The sequence below is a fragment of the Habropoda laboriosa genome, unplaced genomic scaffold (genome assembly GCF_001263275.1).
Source record: "Habropoda laboriosa isolate 0110345459 unplaced genomic scaffold, ASM126327v1 scaffold1577, whole genome shotgun sequence".
Lineage (NCBI taxonomy): Eukaryota > Metazoa > Arthropoda > Insecta > Hymenoptera > Apidae > Habropoda > Habropoda laboriosa.
Genome location: NW_017101636.1, coordinates 19,211 through 36,634, shown reverse-complemented (window position 1 = coordinate 36,634; position 17,424 = coordinate 19,211). Strand labels below are relative to the sequence as shown.

Genomic DNA, 17,424 nt, shown 5'->3' with positions numbered 1-17,424 from the left:
GTAAGACTGTTACGACAATCGAAACACTATCAAACGATGCTTCCAACAAACAAGATAATAATTTACAGAACTCGTGTAACTTCTACCATTTATTTATTAAGAAATTTAAAAAACCTCGACGTTCTACCGTGATTGATCATTTATTTAAACTTCGAACAATGATTACATATCGAACAGTAAAGAACATATGTTACATCAGTACACATGTTAACACTAGATAAAGCAATGCTCTCCTATGATACGAATAGACGAAAATAAAAATGTATTTAGATAAGGCGGAAGAGAGAAATAGTAGGGGAACATACTGAAAACAACTTGGAAATATACACAAGTACGTCTCTCGCGTACGATCTCCACGAACATCTCTCGATGTGTGTACACATACGCACACGTATGCGCTGCGCGTGTATTTCGGAAGTTAAGCTGTTTACGAAATTGGCGGTTAGGTCGAGCACGGGGACTCGCGCGTTTTAAATTACGATATTGTATGTAAATCTTGGTGAAAATATTAAAGGCTACTCATTATCGCCGCGCTCCTCCGACCGACATTTCTTCGCGATGATACTCAGTAAATTGTCTACGCGACTGCTGAACGCTAGTGCGTCTCTGGTTTTCAATTCTCAGAACAAATCTGTGGTACGCGAGCATGTCAGGTGGATACAGTTCACGTATTATACCGACAAGAACAACGACGTCACCGGTAAGTACAGTTTCACGTTTCAATTGTAACCCCCAGTCGATTAAAAATATACTTCGCTTTTGCGGTACTTATTCGAGAAATGAAATATTGATTTAAAAAAGAAGAGCTCTTTGGGTAATTTGTTACGTGTTGAAGGTAAAGTTGTAATCTTTAAATGTAGAAGAGGGAAAAATTGTTTTACGTAGAAAAGACCGATTGAGATAATTCGTTTAAGAGAAGACATCGACAGAAGATATAAGCTCTTTGTAATATGTTCTCCTGTTATAGGTAAGACTGAAAAGATGAATATGTATCAAGCAATAAACAATGGACTTCGAATTGCGATGGCAAAAGATCCCGATGCAGGTAATAAAAAATGAATTTCCTTCGTTGAACGCGATGAATAGAATTACGGAATATTTGCAACGTAAATGATACCAGTTCTTCGTAAAAAAACAAATTGTTGGATTGAAAACATTGTAACACGTAGAATACTGACTTTTTCCACTACCTTACTTTTTTATCTTATCTTCCGAAAGTGTAAACGTACTAAACATTTTAATACATAAATCACTCGCATTAACAAGCGGAATGTTCCAATAGGTAATAGTTATGTATCTACACAAGCATTTTTGTTCGTATTTAGTGATATTTGGCGAGGACGTAGCGTTCGGAGGCGTATTCCGTTGTACGCTTGATTTGCAAAAAGAATTCGGAAAAGATCGAGTTTTTAATACGCCACTTTGCGAGCAAGGTATCGCTGGTTTTGGAATTGGTTTAGCCACTATTGGTGTTACAGCGATCGCGGAAATTCAATTCGCGGATTATATATTTCCAGCCTTCGACCAGGTACTATCATTTTCTAAAACATCGACCACTGATTTTTAGAAATACGAAGATTTCTTTTAAAGGTGTCTAGACTGTGAATTTTGCGTTTAATTGAAGATATCTTATCTGTAGTTGGTAAACGAAGCAGCTAAATTGAGATACCGAAGTGGAGGAGAGTTCGATTGTGGTAAATTAACAATTCGAGCTCCTTGTGGAGCTGTTGGTCATGGTGGACTTTACCATTCGCAAAGTCCAGAAGCTTATTTCGCTCATACACCAGGTTTGAAGGTATGTGAGGATAATAATTCGATACTTCTTTTTAAGAAAACGATAAGCAACGTAGAGAATACAGCTTCAATATCGAAAAGAATCGTGGAAACCGTTTTGAAGCTTTCAGTTACAAACAGAATCTCTAATGGCGCGTCAATTTTGTACCACCGAAAATTAGATTTGAATTTTTACCTTATCACCGATGATTCAGCAAAAAACAACGTATCCAATTGTTCCTGACACAAATGGGAAGCACTTAAGACACATTTTAGCACTCACGCACTCAAAATTCGTATTGAAATCATACAAAATCGCGACGCACGGTTTAACGACGTTCCTCGGAGAAAAATCCCGCGCTTTACTAATTTGCTACGGGTTCACTTTAGTTAGAGCGAGAAAGACAACGCTGATTGGCTGCTGTATTTAGTTGAAGCGAGAAAGACGACGCTGATTGGCTGCTGTACTTAGTCAAATGACATGCGATTAATTAAAAATTTTTATTATATTTTCATTTTTCCTTGAATTTCGTAGAGAAAATGTCACTGAAAATTTCTGTTTCAATTTATTAATTTTTTTAAACAAGGTGAAACAATTACTTAAACGTTCTTTGCGAAAAAGTAATTTCGCGGTTATACGCACTACCGGAAGTCACTGTTTCTATTTCTATTCAAATAAAAATATTTAAATTCGATAAATTTAGCAAATTAACGCACGAAAAATCACTTCTCTACCTAAAATAATCCATAAAAAATTATGGTGTATTTAATCATCGAATTAATCGTTGAATTAATTTCCTCGAAAATTTTATTACGTCGGTAAGTGTCTGCAGTTACAACATTTACCATTTCTACTTTACCATTTACAACTTCTCGAGCTTACTCTTTAGCTTTCGTCGATAATTCATATCTCGTTCGTTCTTCGATAGATGCCCGTACTGCATATAATTTCGCCAGAAAGTATTGAACCATCGAATACAATAGATCAATGATTCAGAAAGAAACAAACTGCGTTCAATCAATCATACAAAATAACGTCCCGTAAGTCATCTCGTTTTTCCATCGAATCGCCTCACGATCGAGAATACTTTTGCAGAAATCCACGATCGTTCGACGTTCATTTACGTTCGAATTCTAAATTAAACAGTTGCGAAACGTAGTAGCAATGAATAAATAGGAGCGGTGGAAAAACTTGAGCAAGCATCGCGAACGAATTTCTATGCACAAGGATATCCTTCATCGACGATACGCTTCAGCTCTATAACCATTGGCTCTTAACTTTCTGGAAGAGATTCCATGAATATTGCACGACACATGTACTCTACGTATGCATGAGGAAAGTTTTCCTCGTACACTAACGCGACGCTACCGGCACTATACATCTCGATTACATGAACAGCGGCGCGCAACATCGCGTCGACATTTCCTGAAGCTGAAAGATCGCACGGTTCGACACAATATAACCAGGCGTGGAAACGAAGCTTGGAACGTAATGAAACGTAGCTGCACGTACGTACACTATCGCTCTCACCTGTTCCGTGCAATATTTTTCATCGAACTTTGAATTTCATTAACCAAAGTGCACATTGTCTAATATTCCTCTCGAGTTAACCAATTCGTCTTTGCTTTCTGCTGCTCTCGTCGTTTCTAGGTTATGCGAAGATGAGATAGAATTCTAATCGAATTTGACGAGACATTCTTTAGAAGAGTCTCGTTCAACTTTTCGGAGAAGAATATATTTCAGGTAGGAAGGAAAGACGAGAAAGGGTTGAATTTATCGTTTTTCCTTGCGTTTTAATTATATTTGGTGAAACAGTGCTTCAGGAATTTTCCGAAGGGGGAGTATTATTACGAATGTATATAGGTGGGAGTTGAAATAACGGTAGGGACATTTTGATAGACGTTTCCAAAGGAAACAGATCGTACGAGGTGGCCCTGTCACATAGCCACTCGCTTCCTTCACTTTAGTCCTTCGAATTTCTTCAGCTACGTTTATTTATGGAGCAATGCTCATCAAAGTACGATGTAGGCGCCTGCAAAAACAAGGGAAAGGTTCATTTATCACCACGTTCGTAACGAAATTGAATCAATTTCAGCCTAAATATACCCGGTGAAAGGCCGAAAATAAAAGGCACACGTTTCGCAAGAAGAACGCTACCCGTGGCGATTCGTGACACTTTTCGTAAAAGTTTTTTAACAATTTTCAAATTTTGAAATATCCAAATTTTCAAGCTTTCAAATACTCAAATTTTCAAGCTTTCAAATACTCCAAAAGCCAGCTTTAAAAGCGAAAAAAAAACAAAGTCTCTTTGCATAGTCGAAAAAAGTGACACGTCTCTCTTACGTTAATCACGACTTCGAAACTTTCGAGCCGTCAGGTGTGCCGTTCCCAAATTTCTTCGATATGCGATCATCGATTGCGTATATGCATGTGTATAAGCGACGTAATGAAATGTAACCGAACGTTTCTTTTCAGATCGTTATGCCCCGCGGAGCGAAGCAGGCGAAAGGTCTTTTGTTGAGCTGCATAGAGGAACCGGATCCCTGCATCATGTTCGAGCCAAAAATACTCTACCGTACCGCGATCGACGAGGTGCCGACGGCTCATTACAAGATAGAGATCGGCAAGGCTGAGGTTGTGAGGCAAGGTAGGCGTGCAAGAAGACCGAAGCGAGCCTCCTTGGATAAGTTTCACTTTTATGCCTGCGTAACAATGTCGCCTATGAAGTTCCATCTGAATATCCTTCGCACACGTTAATCGATTTTTTCTTTCCTCTCGTCAGCAATGATCTTCGATCTTTGGAATTTTCACGGGAGAATTTTTAAGCTTGGTTCGCCCAACGAGGAATTACCCATGTGAATAATTCGTCACACGCCCGTGAATCGGTAATACAGTGCAAATGATCGGTAATGAAGAGTCGATTAGCGATCGAGGCTTTCGTCAGGGTTGTGGGTTACCTCGATGATCGCAACTTCTTAGGAACGATCTTTGCAATTTTTTTCATTGAAATTACTCGAATTTTGGAGACGTTCTTTTTTAACACTTAACCACTTTACCAACAAACATATTTTTTTTTTGGTACCAATTTTAAATACCACCTGTAGATAATTACACGTATTCTGACCCAAAAATTTCAGGATAATCGTGACTAGCGTTTACCTTTCCAACAAATTATCAAACAACCTTCAATTGCAATCAACACTTAACCACGAGATTCAACTCATTTCCCAACAAACATACATTTCTTTTTATGAATTTTAAATACCATCTACAGATAACTCCAAGTATTCCAACCCAAGAACCTACCATTTATCCAAGTAACTCATCTCACTATCCAACAAATTACCAAAGCACCTTCATCATCTAATCCCAAAATAACCCACCTCTTCCACAATCCAGCCAACGATACCTTAACAATTAACTCATTAAGTCTCTCATTCCCTAACAGTACCTCCCACTCAATACCCAAACAACGTAAATCATCTCTGAGAACCTATTTCACCATTTCCAACGAAAACTCACCTAATCACCGTAAAGTATAATATTTACCAGTGGTGATCGTCCTTTGATTATCCGGTCCGTGGAGCGGCACACGCGATCACCGGTCCTCAAACAGGATACCGCGTCACGTACAACACATACACATCCATACATACAGAGAGAAGCGAGCGTAATTGCAAGACGCGTAAGGTGAAACGAGGCAGCGGTGTACAGGTGTGCGGATTTGCACGTAGGTGACGCGGTGACACTAGTGGGCTGGGGTACTCAGGTGCACGTACTGCTGGAGGTGGCCGATCTCGTCCAGGAGGAGCTCGGCGCGTCCTGCGAGGTGATAGACCTCGTTTCTATCCTGCCTTGGGACGCGGAACTCGTTTGCAAGGTAATTTCGTCATTATAATTCGCTCTGTTTCTCCGTTTTTTTCTTTCTTTCTCTCTCTCTTCTCTCCTTCTTACTTCCATCGCTCGCATGCGTTACGTTCAAAAGCGCAACTGTTACGTTTGCACGGCTATTACGTGGGCTCGTGTCCTTCGCCGAGACAAGAGAGAGAGTGAGATGGAAAGTGAGAGGGAGGAGATACGGCGGTATTTTAATCGAACGATTCGTTCGCGGAGTGCAGTTTCGCTTGTGAAACTCGCAGAGGTGGCGCACACTTTTTTACCTCGTTGCTCTTCTTTTTTCTCTCTTTTTTATTTTTGAGGATCGATTTTTAACGACTCGTGGAGATCGGTGAGTTTGAGAGGGAAGTTTAATTGCAATTGAATTTTGGTTTTGTTAACGGCACAGTTTTCCAAATTAATTGAAACATTTTCGAACGAAGTTTAATACAAAGATTCACTGTCCTCAATGATCTACAATATGGTGACAAGAATTGTTTTAACACGTTCGTCGCCACGTCATCCATATCTGGGTGACGCGTATGCTTCCGTGGGGGCCCCGTCACCCAGATATATGGGTGACGTTCTTCTTCGTCAAGTTAAATAGGATTTCACAAGTAATTTATAAAAATCCATATAACACAAGAATTTCAAGGAATATCACGCTATATTATACTATACATTAATTTATATTTAAAATAAAATACAACATTATACTACGTAGCATGGTATTCGTTAAAACAGTTGGAACACATTTGTGATGATTTTGGACAATTGGGACAATATGTCTTTTTTACATTTTTTCTCGCTTCCTGGCGTTCAAGAATTTGTCTCTTCTTCTGGTAACATGGAACGCAAATTCCAGCTAATCGCTCTGTTTACGTTGTTGCGCTCCGATTATCGGATTTGGGCCCCGCGAGAAACTCGATCGATTCACGCTGGGCGACGAACGTGTTAAGAGAAATTAATTTGCTTTTCAAAATCACACTAGTTTCATGAACTTTTTTGGACATTACTCTATTGAGTCCATCTACTAAGGATCTCCCTTCAACTTTTTTAATTTTCGAGCTACCTCAGAGCACTATCACCGAAACCGAAGAACACTTGTTATCCTGAAAAAGAGCTTTTTGCAATATCTGAACGCGAGAAAAGTGAATTTCCCTCTTCCCTCCCAGTCTCCCCTGCACAGTAACAATTCGACGACGAGAGACACTCCTTCCACGATTGAACACACATAGAAACAGCAAAAAGAACCTCTAACACGATGAATTTTTTTCGCCGGTTAACTAACAAATCCCTATCGAGATCAGTCGCGACTTTCTTTTCGCAGCCAGTTTCAAAATCTGGAAACTTTCGAAATTCGTGGAAAAAGTTGAAGTCGCGTTGCAAAATAATTATGAAACGTAGATAAACGTGTACACGTCCATTTTCATTTGCGAAATCGGTACCGGCGCGGATTATCCGACGCGATCGTCGTTGCTTTTGCCGCCTCTCTCCTTCAATTAGCAGCTCGTTAAGCCTCCTCGTTCCATCGAAAACGCAAACTCCAGCCAACGAGAAGATAAGCTCGTTTCTTCGAGCGTGAACTCCGTTCGAAAAATCTCCCTTAATCGAACTTGGACGAAACCTTCGTTTCTTTATTTATATTATTTATTTATCCGATAACGTTAGATACAGCGTTTTCGCTTGGTGTACATAAACACGAGCTGGTGCAGCGAACGAAGACAACATTCACTCGTCCGAATTACGATACGCCGCGGACGCTAATATCGCGTTGATTTATGCTAATCGATCCTTAGCCGTTTAATGATATGCCGATTGTACGGTATGCATAGGCACTGTGCGTTCATGTGCGGCAACATGCGAACGGCCACGGTGTTACCTAGGTGGTGAGCGTAATTGAAAACCCGTTTCGCGTAATTTCGATACGCTCGTGGATTCCCCGCGTCCTCGATGATGCGAATCCTGGCGACGAAATTCGAAGGTATCGACGCTGGTGGAGAGTAGCTTCGAGATGTTTGAAAACGAAGGGAAGATAAGGGTAAAAGGTGTATAGATAGGAAGATTTTGTTTTTTGTTTGCTTGGAGTAATGCACCTTTGGACGATGGTGTGGAATTATTGTAACGGCGAATGTGTCCCTTTGGGAAGTAAGGAGCTTGAGTTGTAACGTGGAAATTTATGGTTTAGTTAAATGAAGAGTTTTAGGGTTTTAGGGAAGGAGATAACGGAGGGTGGAAATGTTTCGAAGAAATTGTGGATTACCTCAGGATTAGCAGAAAATCGAAATGGTTATATACAGTTGAAATTTGTTGTGTTTCTCTTTTTAATCTGATTGTGAACTCTTCGGTAGAAGATAAAGAGAGAAGATGTTATCTTGGAATATTTATTTCTGCACAGTAGATTTCCTTAGCTTCTTTCTTTTTACCAGAAAAAGATTTCTACGATCTTTCATTAACAGAAAAGTAATTTCCATAATCCCAACGGTATCTAAGTCCACTGAAACAGCACAAAAATTTCCACAGAAGCCAAGAAACTTAATTCCAAAAAAAGAGAATGAGACCGTTCCAACCCCGTTATCTCTACCATTGAACCCAATCGGAGAAACTGCCTCTAAACTCGAACAAACCAGCTCACCACCGCTCTACACGACCTAAACCACGCTGTAAGTTAAACCGCGCGCGAAACACCTCCATCGACTGGTGCCAATTCCAAACTGTCCAAAACGAACGTCTCATCGATCGTGAAAGTTTTAAGAAGAGCACGATACGGCGGCGGGGTAGGTCGGCTTGAAAACTGGAAATGTCACAGAAACCTGTACGACGTCGTTGCGTAGAATCGTGCACGGTATCGAGTTACCGTTCCTAATGATTTACAACGGGACACACACGCGCCTACGTGTCTTAATTACAGGCCGAGCTCGACGGCGGTTTTCTAACGCCGATCGCTTTTAGATTCGACTCTCGACCACAAAGCGTTTCGTTACTGGCCGCTATATTAATGCATCACTTAACGTCCAAGCCGGCGTATAAATTATTATCATGGGACGGTGCATAAATCATTCACGAATTGATTCGCGGAACGATTCGTTCGGTTCAACGAATTACCGCTCGTGATACGTGATATCATAGACGGAGTTTACGACGACGAGCCTACGTATACGTAGATGTACTCGAGCAAGTTACGAACGTCTTGCTTGTCGATTTCGTAATGGAACATTTCCATAATACCGTTTGGAGAAACGGCGAAATACTAACCGGGAGGGATTTGTGAGTACAGCTTGTGTAAGTGATGAGATTATCCTTTTCGTACACGCTTTCGACGATTCGTCAATTGGAAATATCTCTGATATTGGGGTTATTAGCGAAGTTGAAGAGTCTGTGGGTGACGGGAGAATAAACGTACGCGTGCTCGCGCTTGAAATCTTTTATTTCGAAAACCCAGACGAGATGTCTGATGTCGCTCGTGCGACTTTCGGCGTTTGAATCCCTTCGCGTCGTCAGTCGGGACCATAGCTGCCCTCGGAACGGATGTCAAGTGTCACCCCGCTTTCCGAGGTCAGCCATCCTTATCGGCCCGCCGCGACATCGGCGAAAGACACGTTCGTTGCGTGCGTCTCGCAGTCTCGATGGTGTTTACAATGTGGCGCCGTGCACGCTGCATGGGCCACCACAAGTCCGTTTCGCTGTATTCTGTCGGTTAGTTTTGTCTCTTTAAATAAGTTAAGTATTCTTTTGTGGTTCAGATTTCCTTCAACTCTTTGGCAAGGTGTTTTTACCTTCTGAACGCTCTGTAGACGCTCTTTGCTCGCAGAAACAGGGGAGGAAATGATAATAATACGCACGTAGCTCGAACAAACTCGTTCGAATGAAATTTGTACGTTTTCGGGCAATAATTGACCGAGTAGGCGCTACCAAAAAATAATTCCGACCGGCAGGACTATCGTGCCTACGGGAAATTTCACCGCAAAGAGTTAAGAGAGGGTTCCAGTTTGTATTTGTTGCGGAAGAAGCTGTACTCTGGGCAGACCAGTATTAGATGATCTGTTGTGACCGGTGTGTTACACTCGTAATGTGATGCCCGGTTTGCTCCAATTCCTCGAAACTAGGAGCAGGTATTGAGGTATCGCTGAATTGAAACACTTCAAGATCGTCGTTGCGTAGAAACAGAACGTGATTTGAGAGAAAATAGAGAATGAACGCGGAAATGGAGAAAATAGGGCTATTTAAGGGTTCTGGGAAGACGGACTTTGGGTTCTGACTATGCAGGAGAGTTGAGAGTAATGGTGAAAGCGACTGGTTGTAAATACAGGTAAAGCTAAGGACTAAGAAGGAAAATATTGGAGGGTGTAACAGTTAGAAGACAGGTGTGGGAGATCTTTGAGTGTCCTGTTGAAACGCTAATTTTCTCCTGGACATCTTTGAAAAAGAAATTGTTAAGGTTGATCGTACGCTGTTAATTTCCCTTCAGTTTCTCATTAGACTTTGAATTTCTTTCTACGTATCTTTTATCTTTGCAACGATATCGCCTTCTTATTGATAACCTTTCTTTCCATCCTCGAACGACAGAGAAGTGTCCTACTTGTACAGTAAATTCTCTACAAGTGTCAGTCAGTTTTGATTCTACAAGTGTCAGTATAGATGGTCCTACGCCTAGGTCTACGTCATTGCTGCGCTCGCTGTCAGTCAAGCGTGTAACGCTACACCAATCGGTTTCTTTTACCAGATTTCACGGTTCGACAATTCATAATAGAAAAATATTTACTTTTTTTCATCTGAAATTTTTTTTAACATGTTGGTGAGATTTTTCTGATGAAAATGAGATCAAACACGATATAATTTGAACAACATTTACTTATTAATACTTATTGAGTAATTAATTTAATGTCGGCCTACCTCCACGTAAAAAAAATGTAGGGCCGATTCTACAAATGTCAGTCAAATGTAGGGACGTTTCATGCTTATCTTTTATTCGCTGTCCTTGTCTACGTTCGGCAAACTACAAAGGCGGGCGCGAGGCTCGAGAACGTAGTCCCTGACTCTACAAGTGTCTGGTTCAGGTTCCTTGCGGACTGACACTTGTGGAAAATTTACTGTACTCCAACGGAGAGAGAAAGAGATCGTAAAACACGGAATCGAAGAAACACCGTACAATTAGCGTATCGTGCGCGCAATAAAAATTCGAGTGGCAGAAATACCAGAAGGGTAACCCGTTATCCGAATAATTGCCACGGTTCTTTTTACGATCGAAATTACTCTCGAGAGACGTACGTCGCACAATAGGCGATCTTTCGGTAATAATAATAAACGCACAATGTGTTGCAGTCGGCGACGAAAACTGGCCGTGTGGTGATCGCCCATGAAGCGCCGCTAACCAATGGATTCGGAGCAGAAATAGTTTCCACCGTTCAGGTAAAACGCTTTCCGGAGACCAGATGACACAATACCTCGCTGAAAATTGAAACTGTGCAGAATTGCTGCCGTGTACCGAGCTTCCATCTACAATTTTTCTACGTTACTCGTTTCTTTTTCTCTTTTCGATTCTCCGTCAGATTTGATGTATGTACGCTCGACGTGTTCGAACGGAGGAAAGTTTTCGGCGATAGGAGAAATATCACGGCAATCACGCCTCGTAATACGGAATAACTCCACGTAATTGAAGCATATCACTGGCGATAATTTCAGATAAGCCTGAACACGATCGAGAATATCGCGGAACCGGTGATACTTAAACGAGACTTTTAAGTAAGATTCCGGTTACGAAGTTTATTTACAACGGTGCTGCCGAAAATGCATTTGATGCATGTTCAATGCATCGTTGGAATGTGGCAGGATATCGTTACGCGTGTTCTCTGTTACGTCATCTCGGCGCACTTCGTGACGGTTCGATACGCTTCAGCTTGCTCAGATGTACAAACCTTCGCCGACTTGCAAAACTCTGCCGATTCCTAGCGCTAAATTAGCAAATGGATAGCTCGCGGTCGGGTCGTTTGTAATTCAAACATTCGTCTAATAATACGGTCGCGGACATGTCCCGCCGTTCGACGTGACAAAGTTTCCCGGGTAATCGCTATGATTAATCCACGTACTTTTCCAGCTTCCAACATTGTACACGTTTTAACGTTTGTCGTTTCGAACTCTCTTCGAATGAAAAGTTCGCGATGGAAGTGAACACTCGGTGCACGATAGATTAACCGTTTTAGCGCTACGGGTTGTTGCAGAAATCCGATCGAAAAATTGCAAAAATTTTCTTCTCGACATTTTCACCGAATACGACTGTTTGGAGATGACACGAGACGAAGGCAAAATTGATTACGTGCAGGAATTCTGCTAAACTTTTTATTTCAAAACTGGACTAAAGTGGCACTTTTCGACGTCGAATACGAAAACCTTGGCGCCCGAACGGTTCAATTGTGCAAGATAGTAGAGACCATATGTTAGGAGACGAATGAAGAAATTTGTGTTAATTCGTTTTTAGACGAGGAATTAATCGAAAGTTGTTTGCAACGCAGGAACAGTGTTTTCTACATCTGGAGGCGCCTATTCAAAGGGTTACAGGCTGGGACAGTCCCTTTCCGCACGTCTTCGAGCCGTTTTATCTGCCCGACAAGTGGCGGTGCTTCGCGGCTGTCAGAAACATCCTGAACTACTGAAGAGACAGGGATATTCTACTTAAGAACACGGCGCAGTAGAATACACCAGAAACCTGTTGCCTGTGCGGACATTACCCCGCGAGAACACTCACGCTTTAGATATCGATTTTCGGTATTCTCTATGGACTCCCTCTATATCTCGGTGGTTAGAGAGAGAGAGAGATAGATTGGTCCAGGTGAAGTTTAATAAGTTCAATCGTTATCGTCCAAATTTGTCGGGTTTTTCTCTCAATTGTCAAACCATGTGAAACTCGAGGAAGGTAATCACGAAGGATCAGGTTTAAAGGTTCTTTGCTATGTGTATTTTTATGTTTCTTATGGTAATTTAATAAACTGATACTACTGTCGACGTTACGTTGAAGAATGCTGTTCTTTTACGAGTGTCTGGTTACAGATAAGAGTGACATCGGAGAGGACGAATAATGTTCGACTAATTTCTTTCGCACCTTCAAAGACAGTACCAGGGTAGTTTATTTTTTCGATATTCGACTAACTCTGTTTTTATAAAAATTGATATTCGGAATAATGCAGAAATGTAGAGTGTAACGAAAGTTTATGGACTCTGAGTTTAGTAAGTTAGCATGATCGAACGGAGAGTGAAATTTAACCCTTTGCACTCTAAGGGGAGTTCCAATATGCACCATACCTCCGTTCAATATTCAAATTAACAAAAAACTGAAAATATTGGATGGAGGAGAGTGAAAGGTAACGCATAAAATTTTTGAGATTTAACCCTTTACACTCCACGGGGATTCCCAAAATCCTCCGCACCTCCGTTCAATCTTCAAAATAAATGCAAACTTTCCAATCTGAAAACTCTACCAAAGTGCAATTAGCCCGTAAATCGACCGTTTTTGCAATCTCCACGACCAGGAACTTCCATTACACACCGTATTAATCGCAAACACAGAGGCGAACGTTCACAGGCATCTCGAATACCCACGAAGTCGACCTGGTAAACAGAGCGGAGGGGCATCGAACCAGTAAAAGCATAGACGGCCCGCAATCTTCTTGGTTAACTAAACGTGAAATCCCGAGGCGAGGCGTCGCGTCTGAATTCCTCTTCGAGCCATCCTCGTCGTCGGTTTCCCTTAGCACGAAAGAGACCGAAAGGAAAGGGCCACACGGTGGTGCACGGTTTTATTGTTCGCGTGGCGAACGCTCGTGTCCCTGACCCAATTTCTACCGTGGCCAGGCCTGTTGGAAGGAATCGCGTCGAAAGATGATACAAATCGTGGCCGGCGGCGTCGGTGGCGATGGCGATGGCGACGGCAACAAGAAGTCCCGTCGAATCGATATTCGCAATTAGAACGGACGTGCCTACTGGTTTTTACAGAATATCTGGGTCAAGTCTGTCTTTAGCAGTAAAATCGAGCGCCCGATCGTGTGTGGACCATGCGTGGCAACGTAATATCTTAATCAAGGCTTCAGTCTCAGGTGTTGCCACCGGTCGCCCTGTATCCTTGGAGAAGGCGAAACCGGGCTCGTCAATAGAACGCGATTTTACGACCTCAATATCTGCGCGGGGGTCGTGAATCGAGAGGGGGGGAAAAGAAAGAAACGGGGTTCTAGGAAAATGGTTACGGCCGATTGAAACGGCGAATTAAGTAAATTGCGAGTTTTCACTTAACACGTGTGTGACGCGCCAATTCCCATGATGGAACGGTGTTATCGACGTGCAATCATGAAAAATGCACAGTTCCAGTATGTCATTTGGCGTGCATATGTGCAGGCATCTGTCGTATTATGTAAAACTGAAAGAAATGTAGATGTGAATCCTTTGCACTCCGAAGTTTCTTTACATTTTCTTTCAAGTTCTATTTGAAATGTACTCCGAAGGACGATTAGTGAATATTAAAAACAGATTTGGAGCTTTGCCGAGAATTGTTATTTGTCGAAAAATGTAATACATATTTGAAAATATCGAGTGTGACTCGACATAAAATGAAAATAATTCGAAGGATAACCGGTGACCAATTTCACTTACCGACCTTTATCGAATACCACGAGGAAATTTCAAGGGAAGATTTCAGAAAGCCCGTCGATTATACGGCGAAGCTTGGAAACACTACTCGACGTGGGATAAACACGCGGAATTAGTTACTGAATAGTGACTAACTATATCGAACGATTTCAGTGACATTAACGAGGGCGAAACGATCCTTCGTCGATGTGAAAAGAGTACGCTCGACGATACAGCACCCGCCAGGCCATTTTCTCGCCGATGTATAGACTAACGCTTTCGATGTTTCGAAGATCGGCGGAGATGTTGGTCAGACCTCGCGCGCGCGAAATCGCGGCAAGAAAAGAAAATAGCGAGCAAACGAAGGAAGTGTGCGGCGAGCAATGTGCGCTCGCACCGTATTTTGTAATTTGAAAGGGAAACCACATTCTTTCACTGTGTATTATGATACGTGAAAGTTGGCAACGGTGCACACCGGCGAAGCACACGGGCCGGCAGAAACAGAAAGGCAAGAGAAGAAGAGGGACGAAAGAACGGGCGGCGAGGGAGAGACAGAGAAAGAGGTGAAGTGTCGTGACGTGGGTGCGACGAGGAGAGTGAGAGGCCTGGAGAACAGACGCGGATAGTTGGAGAGAGATAGGCAAGTGGCAGCGGAGGCATAGACTATATCGAAGGTCGACGAGTTGCCTTTTTATTAGTCGATTTTTGCGGGAATAGAGCAACGGCTCGTGCACGAGCTAACATATGGCGCCGATGCGTTCACATGCATCAAAAGTTGACGGATTCCCGGTCGCGTTAATCCGATCCACGCGATGGATCGATCGATCTGCGTGAGCGCGGTTCACCGTCGAGATCGCGATGGCCGAAATCAGCCGTGCCGATCGATGCGGTCTTATTTTAAGCGGGACGTTGTCCTCGCGATTATGGCGACCAGGCCGTCGAACGTTAACGAATGAACGGGTTAACGGCGGAACGATGCATTTGATTAATGCGAAATATGTTGTCTAATAAGTCACATTTAGATGTAGGTATTGTATGAAGAACTTCGAAATTAGAGTGATTAAAGGAAAAATAAATTGTGTGAGAATAATCGCCACACACTTGGACAAAAGAATCTTAATTTCTATAATGTCCTCTCTTCTGGTATATTTAAGTATGCTACACGAAGAACTTCAAAATTGGAAATTATTGAGCAAGGGGACGATTTTATGATACGTGATTTCTAGTTCAGCAAACCGTTATTTTGAATTTAGCAGACCGGTCTGCAGCCAACATGCGGCACGTGGAATTTCTCAAATATTAAAGAATAGGCTGTAAGGCAAGGTATTATAAAGTCACCCCCAAAGGGTCTTCGAACTCTCGGTACCTGACCTTCCGAACGAGTCGGAGAGTCAGAGTTGACCTGGCAAATTCCCGTCCACCAAGGACCAGCTTCGTCACCCCTGCTCCAAGGACGTGACGCGCTCCGGGCGCAATGGAAGGGGATGATACGGGGTTGGTCACTTAGTAATTTTAAGAACCTCCCTTCGCGTCCCTTCTTCAAATTTCAGAAGATTTGGAGAAGGGACGGCTCGATAAGAAGGCCGACTTAGCTTAAGACCACAGAGTGTTAGTACACAGACCATCGGTTACATTAGGAATAATAAAGATTCAGTCAGAATCTCAACGCAATACATTCAATCTTCAGACCTAGTGCAATATTCCAAGTACGCGGAAATTAGCACCCGAGTGCTTAACACTCGCCATACACGTGGACAAGAGCAATTTAACACTAAAAAGTTCTTTAACATCATCGGCAACTTTCCAAAAGCGGAATTTTTCAAATCAGATTCTTATCATAGGTGTGCTAGCATCGAGCCAAGATAAGCAGATGACCTAACAGTACTATATTAAAAAGAAAACATTTGAACGAGTTCGGTTCGATCTAGTGTTAACAGATAAACCTTAGATCAGGATGGGAAAGGATCTCGTGAATTCTTCTTCGCTATCTAACCGGTCGATAATCCCGAAAGAGCGAAGGGGAGCTGGTTTCTCTGCTTCGATCTCACGTTTCTTCCTGAAATTTCTGCCGGTGAGAAAATTGAAAGAGAAGAAAATAGACGCAGCGTGTTCTGGTAGCGACCTCGCGAGATACACGCGCGACTACCGTCGATTAATTAATTAACCGAACCGCGGTCGATTGAATTTCTCAGCACGTGTCAATGCCGTACGCTCGTCGGTCTGGTTACGATTCAACAGCCGTGCCGATTTTATTACGTTTGATTTAGAACATGCACACGCGAGAGCGACACGCGTTTCCACGGAGCGATGCAACCAGCAGGGCCCCGGGTCAATATTGTTTCCCACCCCGGGTGCACCGATTCCGACGCCCGTAAAAATTTCCATCGACCCGGTCACGTATTTGCGGCGCTTTCGAAACTTACAGCTGCGCTTTTATCTTATCGAAATATATAATTTTGTTTGCCGTATGTGGCTGACGCGGCCGACACTCGCGCTAGTGCTTTAAAGAGCCGTGCACTGCAACGTTTTCTCGCATTCGAGAAAATTTCGTTCGAGGAAAATTAGCAGTTGAAGAAAATTAGCGTTTGAAGAAAATTTCGTGTTTAAATGAAAATTCGATTAGACGATCCATACAAAAGATCTTTGTATCATTTTTTAAAAATTGTTTCGCTACACGTTTCAGACTGAAGATTTCAGAGTTTGTCGCGGTCAACGCGATCTTAGTCAACGAAGACGCGAGAAGAAAAGAATGAAGGAAGTAGATCGACGTCACATAGTTCACTGTCGCAATGAAAATTCTTCCTCTATCCAGGATTCTTCTAGCCAGATTTCCCCGTTCCTCGAACCTTATTCCAGATAACTCCCAGTTATCACCCGACTATCTAAATGTCGCAGACTCGATAAGAACTGAATATCTCACGTCGAGGATACAAGGTGGACGGACTTGCATGGTATTACGTTATATCATCGATACGTTTCTTCCCTGTAATTGAAACATTCCTCAGATTTATCTTTCTATCGCCAACTATCGTTTCTTTACGACGAGCCAGATTTCGCAATAGGAAAGTTACGGGAACTGTTCGCTAGTTTCGAGGCACGATACTCTTTTACATATTTTACTCGCCTTTGATTCTCATTCTTATCTCCCAGAATACACAACG

General features: G+C 42.3%; 1 protein-coding gene across 1 annotated transcript; it reads left to right on the top strand.

Annotated features, from left to right (window-relative positions):
- The first annotated feature begins 348 nt into the window (after window positions 1–348).
- LOC108578199 (2-oxoisovalerate dehydrogenase subunit beta, mitochondrial) lies at window positions 349–12,740 on the top strand. Its single transcript, XM_017941481.1, has 8 exons — window positions 349–700; window positions 968–1,045; window positions 1,326–1,528; window positions 1,640–1,795; window positions 4,250–4,421; window positions 5,509–5,654; window positions 10,973–11,059; window positions 12,160–12,740. Exons 1-8 carry the CDS (start codon window positions 559–561, stop codon window positions 12,298–12,300), a joined length of 1,125 nt encoding a protein of 374 aa, XP_017796970.1. The 5' UTR covers window positions 349–558; the 3' UTR covers window positions 12,301–12,740.
- The last annotated feature ends 4,684 nt before the right edge of the window (window positions 12,741–17,424 follow it).